The 16,572-nt window shown below is 33.9% G+C and overlaps 4 protein-coding genes across 5 annotated transcripts; 1 reads left to right on the plus strand and 3 right to left on the minus strand.

Annotated features, from left to right (window-relative positions):
* Nucleotides 1-1,436: 1,436 nt before the first annotated feature.
* On the plus strand, nt 1,437-2,764 carry LOC108209094 (aquaporin TIP2-1). The gene is made up of 3 exons (XM_017379839.2): nt 1,437-1,699; nt 1,838-2,088; nt 2,203-2,764. The coding sequence occupies exons 1-3, from the start codon at nt 1,573-1,575 to the stop codon at nt 2,569-2,571; spliced, it is 747 nt and encodes a 248-aa protein (XP_017235328.1). The 5' UTR covers nt 1,437-1,572; the 3' UTR covers nt 2,572-2,764.
* A 223-nt stretch (nt 2,765-2,987) lies between these two features.
* LOC108209095 (uncharacterized) lies at nt 2,988-8,984 on the minus strand. Its single transcript, XM_017379840.2, has 14 exons — nt 8,701-8,984; nt 7,476-7,890; nt 7,220-7,314; nt 6,795-6,953; nt 6,316-6,652; nt 5,931-6,049; nt 5,767-5,839; nt 5,082-5,305; nt 4,956-5,012; nt 4,773-4,869; nt 4,449-4,544; nt 4,191-4,361; nt 3,572-3,631; nt 2,988-3,478 (listed from the first exon to the last, which is right to left on the minus strand). Exons 1-14 carry the CDS (start codon nt 8,742-8,744, stop codon nt 3,272-3,274), a joined length of 2,154 nt encoding a protein of 717 aa, XP_017235329.1. The 5' UTR covers nt 8,745-8,984; the 3' UTR covers nt 2,988-3,271.
* A 372-nt stretch (nt 8,985-9,356) lies between these two features.
* LOC108209096 (protein WHAT'S THIS FACTOR 1 homolog, chloroplastic) lies at nt 9,357-11,667 on the minus strand. 2 transcript variants are annotated; one of them, XM_017379841.2, is made up of 3 exons: nt 11,569-11,667; nt 10,119-11,455; nt 9,357-9,859 (listed from the first exon to the last, which is right to left on the minus strand). In XM_017379841.2, the coding sequence occupies exon 2, from the start codon at nt 11,405-11,407 to the stop codon at nt 10,184-10,186; it is 1,224 nt and encodes a 407-aa protein (XP_017235330.1). In that variant the 5' UTR covers nt 11,408-11,455; nt 11,569-11,667; the 3' UTR covers nt 9,357-9,859; nt 10,119-10,183. The 2 variants fall into 2 exon arrangements, with proteins under 2 accessions (XP_017235330.1, XP_063944096.1); XM_064088026.1 differs by having other exon boundaries at nt 10,119-11,662.
* A 1,459-nt stretch (nt 11,668-13,126) lies between these two features.
* LOC108207721 (early nodulin-like protein 7) lies at nt 13,127-14,219 on the minus strand. The gene is made up of 2 exons (XM_017378153.2): nt 13,920-14,219; nt 13,127-13,618 (listed from the first exon to the last, which is right to left on the minus strand). Exons 1-2 carry the CDS (start codon nt 14,140-14,142, stop codon nt 13,242-13,244), a joined length of 600 nt encoding a protein of 199 aa, XP_017233642.1. The 5' UTR covers nt 14,143-14,219; the 3' UTR covers nt 13,127-13,241.
* Nucleotides 14,220-16,572: the final 2,353 nt, after the last annotated feature.

Genomic DNA, 16,572 nt, shown 5'->3' on the forward strand with positions numbered 1-16,572 from the left:
TCGACAATATTTAAGTAATCAAAAAATTGATGAACTAATCACAAAATTACTTCTAATTTTGGTTATATTTTAAAACCACAAAAATCGAATTAACAGATCTCACGGAAAAGAAAGAGAAGGACCCAGACACACACAAGAAAGTGGTGGTGGCCGGTTCACATGGGGTTGGCGTATATGTGTAAATGTGTTGATGAAAGAACAGGTTCTGGACACTTCCAGTCCAGTAGAGCCAAGACAGCTCATTTTTGCACTATAATTTGCAATTTTCTGTGTTGCTACTATCCTTGATTGGATATCCGTCAAAAAAAAAAAAAAAATACTATCCTTGATTGGATATGCTCCTACTCGATCAATACACTATACACATACCCTACTTTCTATTCCCTTATCCTCTTCCATCTCTCAGAATATTAATTTTTATTGTGGAATGATCGGGCATATAATATGAATATTCTGCAAATGGGGTCATCGACATTTTAATTATACTTCCTCTCCCCCTCACTTTCAAAGATATCGATAGTTTTTGCCAAAAGAAAAGATTTCGGAATTTCGGAAGTTTGAAATACATCGCTTTTTTATTAGCGGAGCGTTATGAACAATATTTTCAAACAGATTTGCATCAAAAATATACTCCCCCGTCTTTTTTTTTTTTAATTTTCATAATTCTATTTTTATGGGTTAAATTGACTAATTTTTTTACCAAAGATTATAAATTATCTTTTATTATTTTAAAAAACTGAAAATTACATCTTAAAATAGATTAAAAGTTATTTCTAGTGACATATAATTTTTCAATTGATAAAATATTAATAAATTTCAGTCAAATTTTGGTCAATTTAACCGGCACAAAATCAAAGTTGACAACTAAAAAGAAACGGAGCGAGTAATTAAAAAGTGACGGCATACAAATGATTAATAAAATTGAAACATAACTAATTTAAGATAAAAGTTATTAAAACTTAATTATATATACACTTTCGTTTGAAAAGATACTCCTTAGTTCATGTCAAGGGTGATTTTCAATTCCAATAATTAATGAAAATAGGTATAATATATCTTTGTATTAAAATATTTTTTTTAAGTTTCATGATAAGAAAATATGTTCTAAATCCATGTTTTAGATGTCAAATGTCTCATTTCAAACGTGATATCATTTTAATCAATGAAAACAGGAATATTAGTTAAATATGTTTTCATATTTAAATCTTATGATTTATTTCCTCATTAACTAGATTAAGATCTCATTCTTTTCGTATGTTCTTGATTAGGGGTTTTATGCATAATTCTAAGTTTAAAATTATAAATTGGAAAATGCCCCCGGGGGGTCCTAGTTTGGGTTTTAAAAAACATTCAAGGATAATCTAAAATATATAATTATGAATTTTTAATTCAGTCATGAGGTGATATAATGTAGTGTATAGCTATGGTAGTAATGTACATGATAACATTATTTGAAAGTGTATATATATACGTGGAGAATGAGCCTCAAACCCTTATCTCTTTCACTCTCACTCTCAGTCTCACCCTCACCCTTTATCTGTAATTAATTTAATAAAACATTTGACTAGAAAGATGCCAGGAATCGCATTCGGACGCTTTGATGATTCATTCAGCTTAGCCACCTTGAAAGCCTACGTAGCTGAGTTCATCTCCACCTTGCTCTTTGTCTTTGCTGGAGTTGGCTCCGCCATTGCTTACGGTATCTTTTTTATTTACATTTATCAAATATTTTTCAGATTTTTTTATCATGTACATGTCCATGCAGACACTTTAACGCATGTTTATTTAGTGTTCGTTTTTAAAAATTGAGAAGTTTTGGGTAAATTTGTGTGAACAGCAAAGGTTACATCCGATGCTGCACTTGATCCATCGGGGTTGGTGGCGATTGCAATCTGTCACGGGCTGGCTCTGTTTGTTGCGGTGGCCATCGGAGCCAACATCTCCGGGGGCCACGTCAATCCCGCGGTTACTTTTGGACTGGCTGTTGGTGGCCAGATCACTATTCTCACCGGCGTTTTCTACTGGATCGCTCAGCTTGCTGGCTCCGTTGTCGCGTGCTACCTCCTCAAAGTTGTCACGGGAGGCTTGGTAATCACACACTTGCTCTCTACATGTTTGTTGCAACATGAAAATTGTTTTGAAAATGAAAGCAAGTAAATATGTTTGTTAATTTTGGTTTTATATGACATTTTTTTCTTGCAGGCCGTTCCGATCCACGGTGTGGCAGCTGGGGTGGGAGCAATACAAGGAGTTGTGTTCGAGATTATAATCACCTTTGCTCTGGTTTACACAGTTTACGCCACAGCAGCTGACCCAAAGAAGGGTGCACTAGGCACAATTGCACCGATTGCTATCGGTTTCATTGTAGGTGCCAATATCTTGGCAGCAGGGCCTTTCTCAGGGGGATCGATGAACCCGGCCAGATCATTTGGCCCTGCTGTGGCCAGTGGCGACTTCAGTGGTCACTGGATCTACTGGGTCGGACCCCTCGTCGGAGGAGGATTGGCCGGACTCATTTACCCTAATGTGTTCATGCAACAGGAACACATTCCTCTTACGAACCAGTACTGATGATCATCTCAGTTCTCTCACCCCATGGAGACTTTGTTTTCTGAATAAGAGAAAGGAAAGGAGGTTGATTTACTTCACTTTTCTTTCTTTTGTGAATTTCTAATTTAATTCCTTTTTTCTTCTCATTTCAGATCTGTAAAATCCAGAGTGTGTTGTTCTCTTTATTTTATGTATGGAGTTGGATTCAAATTTAGCCCACTTTTCTCGACTGTTTTCCATATAATTGCTTTGAATTGTGATGCAACTAAAAATTAAATCTGTTTCAACAGCAACACAAGCTACATTCAGAAAATAAATTAAAATATTTTCTTTTTGTTACAGTCAAATTGTGAGCCCTGCAGTACCTTGCTACTTTGATTATTAAAATCATGATCACAAGTTCAATGAGAGTGTATTAAAATTGCATCTGAACACTATTCATAAATAAGTGATATGTAACATATCTGAACGCCTCTTTATAAAATTTTACAAGGGCAAGGTTGCATTTAACAAGACTTTTATGATGATGTGAGAGTTTTGTGCACAACTTTCTTATGATATATCATATCTTACATGCCAATTACCAGTTTCCTGGTAATGGTTCAGGTTACTATGCACATCTAGCTATTTACAGACTCATTCAGATAATAATTTACTAATATGATGGTTATTGAGCTTATAAGAGCAACTTTGGAGGAAGTTTATCTGGTGACATACATCTTTATGATTGAACTTCCGTCTTTCTACTTCCGTTATCTTCTTCATGCATTTTGCTTCCAGATAAACAACTTCCCTCTTTAACTTCTCTACTTCCTTCACCGAACATGGCATTATCTTCAATGTTGCTCCACGCCTGGATTTCCATCTTCTTTGTTCTCTTTAGTTGTTTCACCATGTTAAGCCTTTCAGAACAATATGGAGATGGAATCTAAATCAAAGACAGCAAAGATAAGTGCAGCTAATTAGATAGATAAGACATAGGATGCTAGCAAGTAACTCCAGAATGAATAAAGTTAATTACCAGTGCTGGAATGTATCTCTTAATTGCTGTTAACATAGCTGCATGTCCCACTGCGGACACCTAATTACACACAGAGAAATTAGAATAGTTGTTGATACTTGGTACCAACCATGTATCAGGTGTTTGAGAAGTATGAAAAGTGGGATTACATACCCACATAATGCCTTAAACCAGAAAGAAAATGTATAAGGTGCTCATATAAGTAACACACAGTTGCACACACAGACAGAGCTAAGTTCTCATATAAGGAGGTCTCCTTGGTCTCTCTTAAAGCAGGGAAAAGCATGGGACCATTTATCTAAGCTTGTGTGTTATAAGCAAGTTAAAATAAGGATATCATAAGCTTGGACAAGCAGACAGTACTTAAATTATATTCCTCAACATCTTTAGTACCATTTGAGTTTTAACGTCTGCACATCTAAACGATGTCATACCATACTTTTGCCAGATTGCATTAAAAGTGGAATTTCGAAAGACTTCTCTATTCGAAAGACCAGAGAAACAATGCAAACACCAGTGGATTACAATTTTGATACATTACACTGCTAGCTTCATAAGCAACTAAAAGATACTCCTATGATGCAAGTGGCCATAAAACGTGATATTAACGTATGCTTACCGGAATTAGCATTAGGATCGTAACCGGAATTAGTGTTGCAATATCAGCTAGAGTTTTATCTATCTTCTTCTTCTCTCTTTCGGTAACCTTTTTCCCCAGTAATTGCTTCATAAAAAGTTTCAAAGAAACTAATACATCTACACAAAGTAGCTGAGTGCCCATCCAGATAGCCTGTATGTCATTCAGTCTGCAGTAAGCACCTCTACATAAATATAGTATTACTGAATCTAACCAAATATAGAGGATCTTTGGCCTTACCGTACTTGCAGATATAAGCTTGGAGGAGGATTTACTCAGTAGACTCCCGTAAAGGGACTTTGACTCAGGAATCAAACCCTGCCTAATTTGAGCAGTCTGTAGTCACAAGAAGCTACTGGTATCAATAGATGTGAATGCATGCAAAGTGAAGGACATATATTCCAAATTCGATTCTTAAAGAATGAGTAGAGAATTAGAAAGAACGAGAAATTTTGAAGATATATGGTGGAATTCTTTCCCTAATACTGTTACTTATTACTTGTACCCAGGAGCTTACATAAAAAGTTATAATAATACTGCAAATATTATTGTCTTGAATGATACCTTAGTAACTTCTGATCCATGTTGTTCACTTCCTCTTTTACGGAAATCGATTGGTTTCCACTGAGCTCCCTCCAAGTTTTTCATGTGTTCACTAGTACTGTGAGAAAAAATAAATAGGCACAAATTCAATCAATTCTTTGCTAATTTATTTAAAAAAAACTAAAACTGAATGACTTAACTTACCCGGATCTATCATATGCAGCCCAGTAGTCCTCCAGACAGATAGAAAGTAAGCTCTGACTGTAAAATGGCAGCAAATCATCTTAAAGGGACTTTAAACTATACTATTAATTTGGGCCAAGTCAATACCTTCGAAGCAAAAATGCAAGCAAATTCGAATCTAAGGGCTGTTGAGTTGAATTACTGTAGTGCGCAAACCCAGAGAAAACATCGTAGCAAACTGTGAAAACTGTGTGCAGAATGATTTCTTTTTCTGCCTGTATCTTGTGTTGTTTGGATCTTCGCCTACCTTGATAGAACTTGCAATAATATTCGGCATAGAAATCTAGCCATCCAATTTCATCAGTAACTACCTGCTAACAACAATTGTAACACAATAAACTGATTCATGTCACCTATTTAAATTGGTAACATACTGGGACAGAATTTGATGACGACGGGGACCAAACTTAAATATAACTTAACTCTATACGTTGTTTACCCTTTTTAATTCCAACTTTATTTAATTTAAGAAACTCTACGAGAGACATAACAAGATAAAAGGCAAAGTTATTATACATTATTTAGATTAGTAGTTATATTTGATACCAAAAAATCATAATATACGAATCTTGTTTCTTATGCAATATTATCATATATAAGAATAATTTAGCAGCAACACTTAAGCACATTATAAGAGTTCTTTAAATAATATAGTGCCGCAAAAGTGCTAATGGTGCAAGGAGTCTAAACTATTATAGAAATCTATAGTAAGGCCAAAAATCTATAACTCTCCCGTATCCTGCAGGCCATAGCTTCAGCACTGCATACTGACCTCCATGAAGAGCTGATACTCACGCAGGGAAGAAAATTTAGGATAGATGAAGAGAGTGCCACACTCTAAATAACTGCAAAAAGTATATGGGACATATTAATTAGTTATGCAGTTAGGACAAAAGTACTTTTTCATCTGTATGCCTGATAGTGCAGGAACCCTACCTGAGAAAGTCCACAACTTGTTCATCCAGATCTTTAATCTTCATTCTTGATATGAATAATCTTGTCTCCCTTCCCAAATATGCAAAAAGTCCAAGAATAGACAAATTATTCTCCTGATCCTGTCATGTTACAGATCAACATTTCTAATATTTTAAGAGTTCATTTATCAAAATTGCCATTTAAGCAAGGTAATTAACAGATAGCTCTATACAATTGATGGAAAAAATTATTTACTACAAGATTAACAAATGAAAGGAACAATGAACACATATTATTAACTGGAACTTGCCACGTTCTAGAGTCTAGACATTTTTTAAAAGATTTATTATCAATGTTTCTACACCGAGGTGATGAGGCCTGATAATATGATGACTTGAGAACTGACCTTGTCGCAGAATGCTTGTTTCCCCGAGATCACACTCTCCCTGTGAAATGCTTCAGAGAGTTTTGCCCGGACAAGGCCAATCCAAAATTCCATATTTTCAGTGTTCTTACTGGGCAGAATCTTTGAACCAAAATGCAACAAGAAGTCCTCTTCAAAACCAGCCTCCCTTGCCAGGTGGTGCAACTTATCCACAGAAACGAGGCTGTAGGACAAGTTCATCAGCTTTACTAGTATATCTTCTATAGATTCAGATAGTGAAGGACAAGAAAGACGCCCTGAACCCAACTTTCTCACTGCAGTGCAGCAACTTATTGCCAAAATGATCCCTGCAACACCACTGAGTTATATGTGTTTAGAATCTTTCTGAATGTTGGGGGTATCTTGAGTATTATATAACAAACAAGATTTCATATCGAGTTGTAAATATTTATCAGATTATAAAGTCAACATGTATTTGCAAATAATTTTTTAACACAGACCTTCCTGCATAATCCAAGGACCACTTTTTGAACAGAGGGATGAACAATCCAGCAATGCGAGGCATTTCCACAGTTTTAAACCAATGTACTAATTGTGGGCTCCTCGAGGTAAGCTGACTTTCTATGCACTCCTCAAGAGTACTTGTAGTGGTGTACAGGCTAAGAAATATGATTAAACAAAATAGTCAAACTCGTATAAAAGTTTCACAATTAGCTAAACAAGAAGTATTTTAGCAGCAGGCATCTTACATAAAGAAACTATTAACGACTACATAGGCATCATGTTAGGTTGCAATAGTGTAATAGAAACAGGGTATAAGATTATTCTTAATAAACTTGTTTGATAGGAATTGCAAACTAGAGGAGAAACAAGTACTGCCAATGCACGTGTGAGGATTAAACACGAAAGGACTTTAAATGCTTACATCTCAGAAACCGAAACTGAAGCATTAGTGCTACGTTTGTGAGAAAGAAATAGCTCCACCTCAATTGCTGCCTTTAGTAAAGCGTAAACTGCTACCTGTGCATTTAGAAATCTTATGCTTACATCCAAACGAATTAAAATCTACACATGATCGGGTTCTACTTAACAACTTAGTAAAATCTTAACAGAACTTCTAAACTATGTTCTCATGGTCTGTTGAGCGATTTCACTGATCTTTTTTGTGTGCACGTGCATACCTGATAAGCAATTTTTTTGTGCCATGAGTGAACATCAATTCCAACCCATGCCATTGCCAGCTCCGGGTCACGTCTAGTTAATTTAAGTTTCTGAATTGCAACTGAAAAACTTCTGGCAGATTCATGGAGTACCCACACAAGGCAATTGATCCGATTGCATTCAATCTCAAGAGAATTAGCCATAGCCACAGGCTGCTCAGCTTCGACATTAGTTTGATCCGTGTCAGAAGAAGAAATGGCTGAAAGTACCTTTGGTATATACCTTCTTACCGAGTTGGATTGAGACAAAGGTGTGCGTCTGGATAGAAATCTACACAAGGGATTGTTTTTTGAAAGACCATACTTCGTCTTCAACTCCGAGATGTGGGAGGAACTAGACTTATACCTTATGCTGTCCTCAGACTCAAAAGATTCTCTACAACAGAAAGTAGAAGGTAAAGAGCTTCTCTAACGTCAAATATATCAGCCATCAACAATATCTTCCCTTACAGGAATGATTCATAATCTGATATATCCTATTTCTTAATATTAATAATTCTCAATAAGTGATATGCTCATGTTTTAGCAATAGCAAAGTGTCTAATTGCCTCTAGATCATGACAAGATTGCGCCAATCACTTCCCAGAACTACTGATGTATTTACTATGTATGACCTCGAAATAAGACTATACTTTTTCCATCCTTGGTTACTTGGATTCATTTTCGTTCACACTAAGCATCTAAACCCTAATCCAAGGCAATAGATAGTATGTTTGTTAGTCCTGTGATGTCCTTGCGGTTTTAACAAGACAAACCCTGAACCCATATCATAATTCATTTCTCAGATAAAAATTAAGATGTTAGAGTCCCACCTAGAGCCTAATGTACTTGTTTTTTACAAGCTAAGCTACATGACTATGTTATCGTCTTCCCAGATCGCCACATAATTACGAGATAAGAACCAGTTTTACTTCCTTCCAGTAACAATATATGGGGTAATTAGAAAGAGTAAAAACAATGAATCTAAGCTTGATCCAACAGGCAACACGCAACAGTATACTTCTTCTCAAGCATTATTATTTAGTCAACCAGATACAATAACTTATACTAAACACAGAAAACAGAGAGAGAGACAGAGAGAGAGTGAGGGAAGAGAGGGGGGAGAGAGGGGGGGGGGGGAGGGGGAGGGGGAGAGAGAGAGAGAGAGAGAGAGAGAGAGAGAGAGAGAGAGAGAGAGAGAGATTACACGGAAGAGAGGTGGGAGATGTGCAGAGAGAACTGGGAGGCCATGGCGAGGAAAAGAAAGAGAGGATGATGAGAGAAAGGGGAAAATATATATAGTACAGTAGATTAAGGGTCTTCATGAAAAGCCAAGCAAATGGGGATGTTGTACATCATCTAAGGTTACAATCAATCATTGTAATTCTTGGTTCTTGGGATTTGGCTCCCGCCAACGCAGCACATTTCTCTGTTTTGGACTTCTCTATGAATGTTGCTTGCCTTTGTTCTCCTTTTCTTGATTTTATTACCAAACTAAAGAAAAAAATTGTTAATTATTATTATTCAGCTGTTGATTTATTTACTGGCATCTGGCAGTGTTGGCAATTGGTTGTTACATAATTCCATCTGCATGTGCGAATTTTGATGTATCAATAGAACTGATTATCTTATTAGAATTGCACCTGTGAAAATCATAGAAAGAAAATAAAAATAAAAATACAAAGTATGTTCAAAAGCATAATAGATGCAAACAGAAGTTCCAGAAAAATAAGGATATATACAATGCAGAGATCTAGAACAATATTAAAGAAGCCAAGACCACCTTGTTTACATAAGCTCTTCATTTTTTGCCTTATGGTTAACTGGTTAGGCCAGAACAATAAACAACAAAACAGCATAGAATGTTTCAAGAATACTTGACAAGAGGGAGTAATATATATTAGTGGAAGAAAAAACAAGAACTTTGTTATCGTTCTTCTCAGAAGTCCACAATCATACATGTGATAGAACTTGAGATTTAATTTCAAATTCTGTCAACTACATACTTTTGATTCACCTCTCACCTAACAGCTGTTCAAAGTTCAAACTATGGATGCTAGTCAGATTTCAGGAGAAGTAGAGAATAAATACATATTGTTCAAACTAGACTCAAAAATTTTAACATGGACTGTAATTCCAGTGGTCAAAAGACACTTCTGTATTCTGCAATATGCATGTGTTCCTTTAATTCAGTATAATGGAATTGTTTCAGAGGAAATTTTGACTGTCCTGGGCCTCCTGGCCAAAACTTGTGATCGGAGTTCAATTTTCTACCCACCCGGTGCTATTTCAATCTTCAGAAGCTTCCAAGTCAGCCTCCTTTCAGAGAACAAAATCTGACCAGGTCGTGCCTTGCCATTAGTTTCCTGTAAAACCCATCCGAAAGATTATTATAATGTATTTATTTGAAGATATTGACAAACATAATTCTTCTGTTCAGGGTTTCAACGAAGATCCTCTCTACTCAGTTCAGAACATACTATCATGTATATGCATCTCTGTGAAGTATAATGTCACAGAAGAGTATTCCTAATATTACCCAACAACATTAAGATTTGTCAGAAACATGAATGGCAATATCCCTTTGAAGTGTAAGACTCCATAAAGATAAAGAACGTCAATTACCTAAAACAGTTCTCCCGATATAAATCAAGCAAATGATTTGAAGAGTATGTTGACCGAATCAAAATTTAAATATGATCTATCCCTGACTCCTTTTCTTGCATTTCCGCATATTTATACAACTTCTCATTGAAATCCAGTTGGGGATCCTGATTGATCAATTTTCCATCTTCCCCAAAACATTCCTTCAGAAAGACAACCCAATTCATCTCAGTGCCAGCCAAGTAGAATGTCCGGGGCTGCTTTAATAGCATCTGATAAGTATGCTTAGTAAGACTCAGCTCCTCCTTAAACTCCACTATATGGTGTATAGAGGCCCTTTTCTCCAATGTCAAATTCAGAAACTCGTGAATTACCCCAACCCTATACTTTTCTGCTTCCAGTGTCCAAAGATCCAAACTTGCCCCATCCGAATAAGGAGAAACAAGAGGAAGCGTATTCAACAAATTCAATCTCCTTTCATCATCCATTTCCAGGTCCAACAACTTGCCATGTTTTACCGGAAATTTAAACGCCCTCTTAACTCGATCCTCATCGACCAAAAACTCTTTCTCTAACACACTGACAGCCAATGATGGATCCCAGTTAACAAGCTCAAGTATTCTTTTCCCATCATTCTCAACTTCAATCTTGAAATAATTCGGATATCTCAACACCCTGTCTCTGAAATCTTCCGGTATTCCAAACAACAACCTACAATGATAAATTTTACTCAACGGAATCCTCTTGTTGGCAGACATCATTAACAACTTTCTGACTACATTAACTCTATCTCTTTCCATTTTATCCCAAATACAAAGCTCTTCATCCACCAAACTCTCCATCAAATCACTATATCCAAACCACATTTTCCCATCAGTATGCCGATACGTCTCAAAAAGAAGCGGATGTTGCTGAATCGAACGCATCACTTTGCGCCCCCTCGGAAACCCAAGCTCCTTATGGAGCTTCCCAGCCTCATCAAGCTGGAGAACATGCTCCGGTTGTTTAAAAAGATAAGCTTTAGTTTTAGTAAGAAACCGAAAATGAGCATCACGCAGAATCAAGTTCTCAAAATGGGGTATCCGGGGGTAATCCTTTTGTATCGGGTTTGTTCGCGGGCTATCTTTTTTCTTGCGTTTCTTGAATTTTTTAGGGGTTTTAGTAATGAGAAATGAGGTGGAAAAATATGATGTGAACACACAAAGAAAAGAGGGTTTAGGGTTTAAGAAGTGTTGATCAAAAACGGGGTTTTCCGGCAGTGATAAGAATTTGAATTTGTGGGTTCTGTAGAGGAGGCAACGCAGAGCCATGAATTTAATTTGATGCAAAGAGACTAAGCTTCTTCAATGGTCATTAATCTGTGTGTGCATATTTAGATATGTAAACTTGTGCAATAAAATTAAGTGAAGCGGTGAGATTATGACAAGAAACGTATGAATTTACAAGTAAAAATTGTGAAGGGTGTCAATACCTGGATAGTAGTAGAGCAGAAATTAGGGTTTATGAAGATTCGGAGCTCCGATAGGTTTTTTGAATTCTGTATATTAGACGTCTAATTTTCGTACACCCTCCGTCCCATTTTTTCCTACGGTTTTTATATGGTGTGACATACTAAGCGGAAAATTTTGTGCTTGGATAATTTTGATTGGCTCCTGTCTCATCATGATGGTGGATTCCTGCAAATACACCAACCACACCAATCAAAATCTCCCAAATACAAAAATTTTCGCGCTTGGGCACACACCAGCCAAACCGTTTTTTATATACATTTTCTTTTTTTGGATGTCCCACTCAATTCTATACATTTCAAAACTTTCTCAAAATAGTAAAATTTTATAATATAAAAACCTCACACACCCACTCCTTTTAACTACTTTTCCAAATCTATCAATTATATATTAATGGATCCCACTACTTTACTCACTTTTCTTTCTCTTTCTTCTTACTTTACATTACTTTATATACTTTTTTTAATTTTCGTTCCAATCCATATGTATACAATTCAGAGGGACGGAGGGGGTATTGGTTTTCTATTCTATTCCCTCTTTTTCTTTTATGAAAAATTTGTTACGTTATTAATCCGTAGACACTAAACACATTCGAAATCCTGAATGAAAAGCATTTTATTATATCAAAATAATAACTTATTTATAACTATTCATATAAATAGAGTTATATTTGATTCCAATTTTTTGATACACGAATACAAACATGAAAAGATAAATTCAATATCATATGTTAGTTTTTATTTTATAAATACGATATAAATATATTTTTAAATAAATATATATATGCGTAAATTTATACACATGCAAATATAAGTATTTAATATATATTTTATAAAATTATAATTAAAATTATATTTTTTAATATATTTTAACTAAATTTTAATATTATATCTCTATTAAAAATACACGACAAGTTTTAAAACACATATAAATTTGAGGTCATATACAAATATACTAATTCTAAATAACTAGATATGAATTTCACTTTTATGTCCACCACATACGAAAATACACAACACAATCTCTTTCAGATATATAAAAAAATATAATACTTCTTTTTTTTCTAAGTGAATAGAATATCATACAATGAGTATAAATTTGTTTTTGTGATTAGAAACTCTTACGAGGATATAAAATTCTGTTTTCGGCAAAGAAACTTTTCAAACACTATAATTTTATATCAGTCATTCACGAATCCAGAATTTGGTTTCAAGAGTTAAAATATGATTATAATTTTTTGAGGATTTTTAGTCACATGAAACTATAAAATTACAAGAAAAAATGTAAAATTTCACTCCTCATGCTAAACCGAGTACACTCCACACTAAACAGACTCATAGACTCATAGAATAGCACGATTGGATAGTCCTGACGGTGGATTTATTCTCTGTTAGTCCCGTCAAACCGGGATTCAACTGGCTCATCTGAAAAATATTACAACAGATAACAATTTGTAAAGCATATTAATAGAACCAAAGAAAATATCACATCTTGCACATTTTGAGAACCAGAACCGAAAAATCTACAACATGAAACAACAGTTCAACAGAGTTACAAACAACATGTGATTAATCACAAGTGTTTGAGAAAAACATTGCTACAAGCCTACAACTATACACACTTCTAAATTCTAAGCCTAAGTAGAATGCCATAACAAAGATACCAGAGTGGCAGTAACTAGGACTGAATACGGTAATGTCTTTGGAACATAAACATGGTCCGTGTCTGCTCTGGAAGTAGAAACCGGAGATGCTGTCGGAGAATCCTCGTCCACGGCCACCAGTGGTGGAGGAGACTTGTGAATATGCGGGTGCAGAGGCAACACTACAACTGCGAGACGCTGTCCATTTTCACAATGCTCAACGTCGCCGCTAATGAAATAGAGCGGGCCAGCATTATCGAGATTAATAGTTGTGTTTCCGTCAGTAAACACGGAAGATGCATTCGTGATGTTGCAGTGGTAGTATGCCCATTTATTCACCACCAGCACCGAATCATTCTTGTACTCAAAACCTGTTCCCATAAATAAAATTAAACTAAACAGGGAAATTGGTAAAAATACTCATGTTTTCAAACTTATTTTCAGAATTACGGTCCAAGTTACAAATGACTCAATGAGGTTGCAACACGTATCGGAAACAGTTGATTTTCAAGTTACAGGCGCTGCAAACGAAGTTGCATATATGATTGCACCATATTTTTGGAAAAAAAAAAAATTACAGTTTAGATATTTTTTTGAAAAACTCGTCTAAATAATGCAAAACAAAACGTGACAAAATATAGAGTTAATCATGGTGGATCAAGAACAACTCACGGAGTGAATCTCCGACATGAAAGCGTTTCATTGCAGTCCAGAGGCTGTAGATTTCAGTGTGGTTTGCATCCGGTTGTCGCCAGCCATCCACATCACCGACTTTAAACTCCTCCACCGCGCTTGCTGGAGTAATAATGGCTCTGGCCGCTACTATCACAAGAATCGTTACGAATAAACAGTAAATATCGAAACCGAAATGACAACCAGGAGGTGAAGATGCCATCTTGTACTCCTGTTGATGTTAATATGTTGTGATAAATTTGGATGGTAGTTTTCAGTTTTCACAAACTTCCCAGAGAACTTGACTTGTATTTTTGTAGTGGGATCGAGGGTCGATAAATTAACGGCTAATCTTTATGTACTACAGCACATGCTGCTGAGACGTGGGTGCGTGGTTGGTTATTTTGTTGCTAGAGTGATATTGGTAACTAACATTAATCCGATCAAAAGAAGAAAAATATACTTGGGATCGAGTAAATTGGTTAAATAAATATAAAATAAAATTATCACTAATGATAATATTAATACACAAAAATATTTTCGATAAGATGATACATCAGAGCATCTCCGAGGCTAAAGATGAAACTGTTAGCTAAAATATTATTAGCTAAAAAATATTTGAGCCTGTAAAACCATTAGCTAAAACAAAATATTATTCAAAATATTAGCTAAAACCATTAGCTATATTCAAAATATTATTTTAAATGTTAATTATAAATATACAATAAAATAATTAATTTAATTTTTATTCTATATTGTTGAAAACAAAATAATATATTCAATAAATAATGATTAAAAATATTTAACATTTTTTATTATTATATTATAATTTTTTTATAAATTAGATTGACAATAAAATAACATTTTCACATAATATTACATAACAATATTATTTATAAAATAACATAAATAATACATATATACTTGCAATAATAATAATAGTACCTTAAATATTTCAATTTAAATATTGTAAAAATGATTTAAGGTAGAATGTTATATGGTATAAATAAAAAAATAAAATTCAGAAGGGCAAAAATAAAAGTGAAAGTGAAAGATTTTAGGCTAGTTATATTTTGATAATTATCTTTTGATAAAAGGGGTTTGAGAGAATAAAAAATAAAAAATTAATTATTTTTTTATTCAATACAGGTGAAACTAAAAATATGATTAATAAAAACATATATATTGATACTATTATAATAGTAAAAAATTGGAAAAAACTAATTAACAAAAATTACTTATATTATGTAAAACATTTACTAATTTTCTTTGTTAAAAATTCACAATTGACATTAAATAAATATATAAGTTATTATATTAGTTTTATTATATTAGTTTTATTATATTATTTTTATTATATCATTTTTTTATTTCAAATATTTTTACACTTAACAATACATAAAATTAAGTTAAAAAATTAAAACGTTATATAAATATATATAATAGAATTATAATATTATAATACATATATAATAAGTGAAATCTTCTTGAGTTAAATTTTAAAAAAAAAATGACGTAGATATTATATAGATGACAGACACTCACTCAACAAATGTAGCATGCTGGTTTCTCGGCATCTAAAAATATTGCTAACAGGTCTCTGCGTTGGAGTAGTGTTTTTTTGACATATTAAATATATGGGTTGACACGTAGATTTTAAAGCTAACAGGTGACCTGCATTGAAGATGCTCTTAATCATTGAATTACTAATACGAAAAAATATAACAACAAAATTAAATTATAAATAAGAATATTTGAATTACATCCATGTCGGTGGTGTGAATCACGAGGTCAAAACTTGTACTATTAAAATTAAAATATTAAAATTTTAAACAATATGATCGGTCGGTATCTGTGTATACGGGATTTCTAATTTATAAATCGTGTCATGGATTCTTTGTGTTAAAATTTTAACATATTTAAATATTCTCATCAAAATATATCTTAGAGGCTCATAAACCTATTTAACATGCCAAACAACACACCTAATAAAAATATATTAATTCAAACGTGTTTGTTATCTACTTAAAAATCTAATTTAATTGAAACACGTACTATTTTGATTAAAGAAAAACATATCAAAAGATTGACGATATTTAGACCAAGGGACTCCTTGATTTATAGGGTATACAAGTATATTTTTCTACCATGTTTGAAACATTTTCAGAGATTCTCGTGGAACATATCTCTTCGTCCCAATTTTGATTAAATTTTTTTATATGCTTAATTATTAAAACTTTGCAGATCTAATTATTTTAATTTGTAGTTGAATTTTCTCTAGTTTGTTTTTATTATAGTTTGATTTCTCTCCCCGACGAGAATGTGTGATTTTTCTCTCCTTTTGTGAGAGTTGATTTGTATTTATCGATAAAAGCCTTTCGAGAATTGCATTTGTGGTTGATAGCTCAAATGGAGTTTTTTGAAAAAATGGTGAACACAGAGCAAAGGATCTCTATACATGCACCATCATCAATTTTAATATCGCTTATTTGTCTCATTTTCGGTATGAAGACAGACATATTAATTTTTCAATATTTATTCGACTCGATCATTATTTTAAATGTCGTATGGCTATTATTTATTAAATTATCTCTTTTTTTTAAAAAATTTATTGATATATTAAATAACACACTCACTACAATTCAGGACGGAA

This window comes from Daucus carota, chromosome 2, assembly GCF_001625215.2.
Source record: "Daucus carota subsp. sativus chromosome 2, DH1 v3.0, whole genome shotgun sequence".
Classification (NCBI taxonomy): Eukaryota; Viridiplantae; Streptophyta; class Magnoliopsida; order Apiales; family Apiaceae; genus Daucus; species Daucus carota.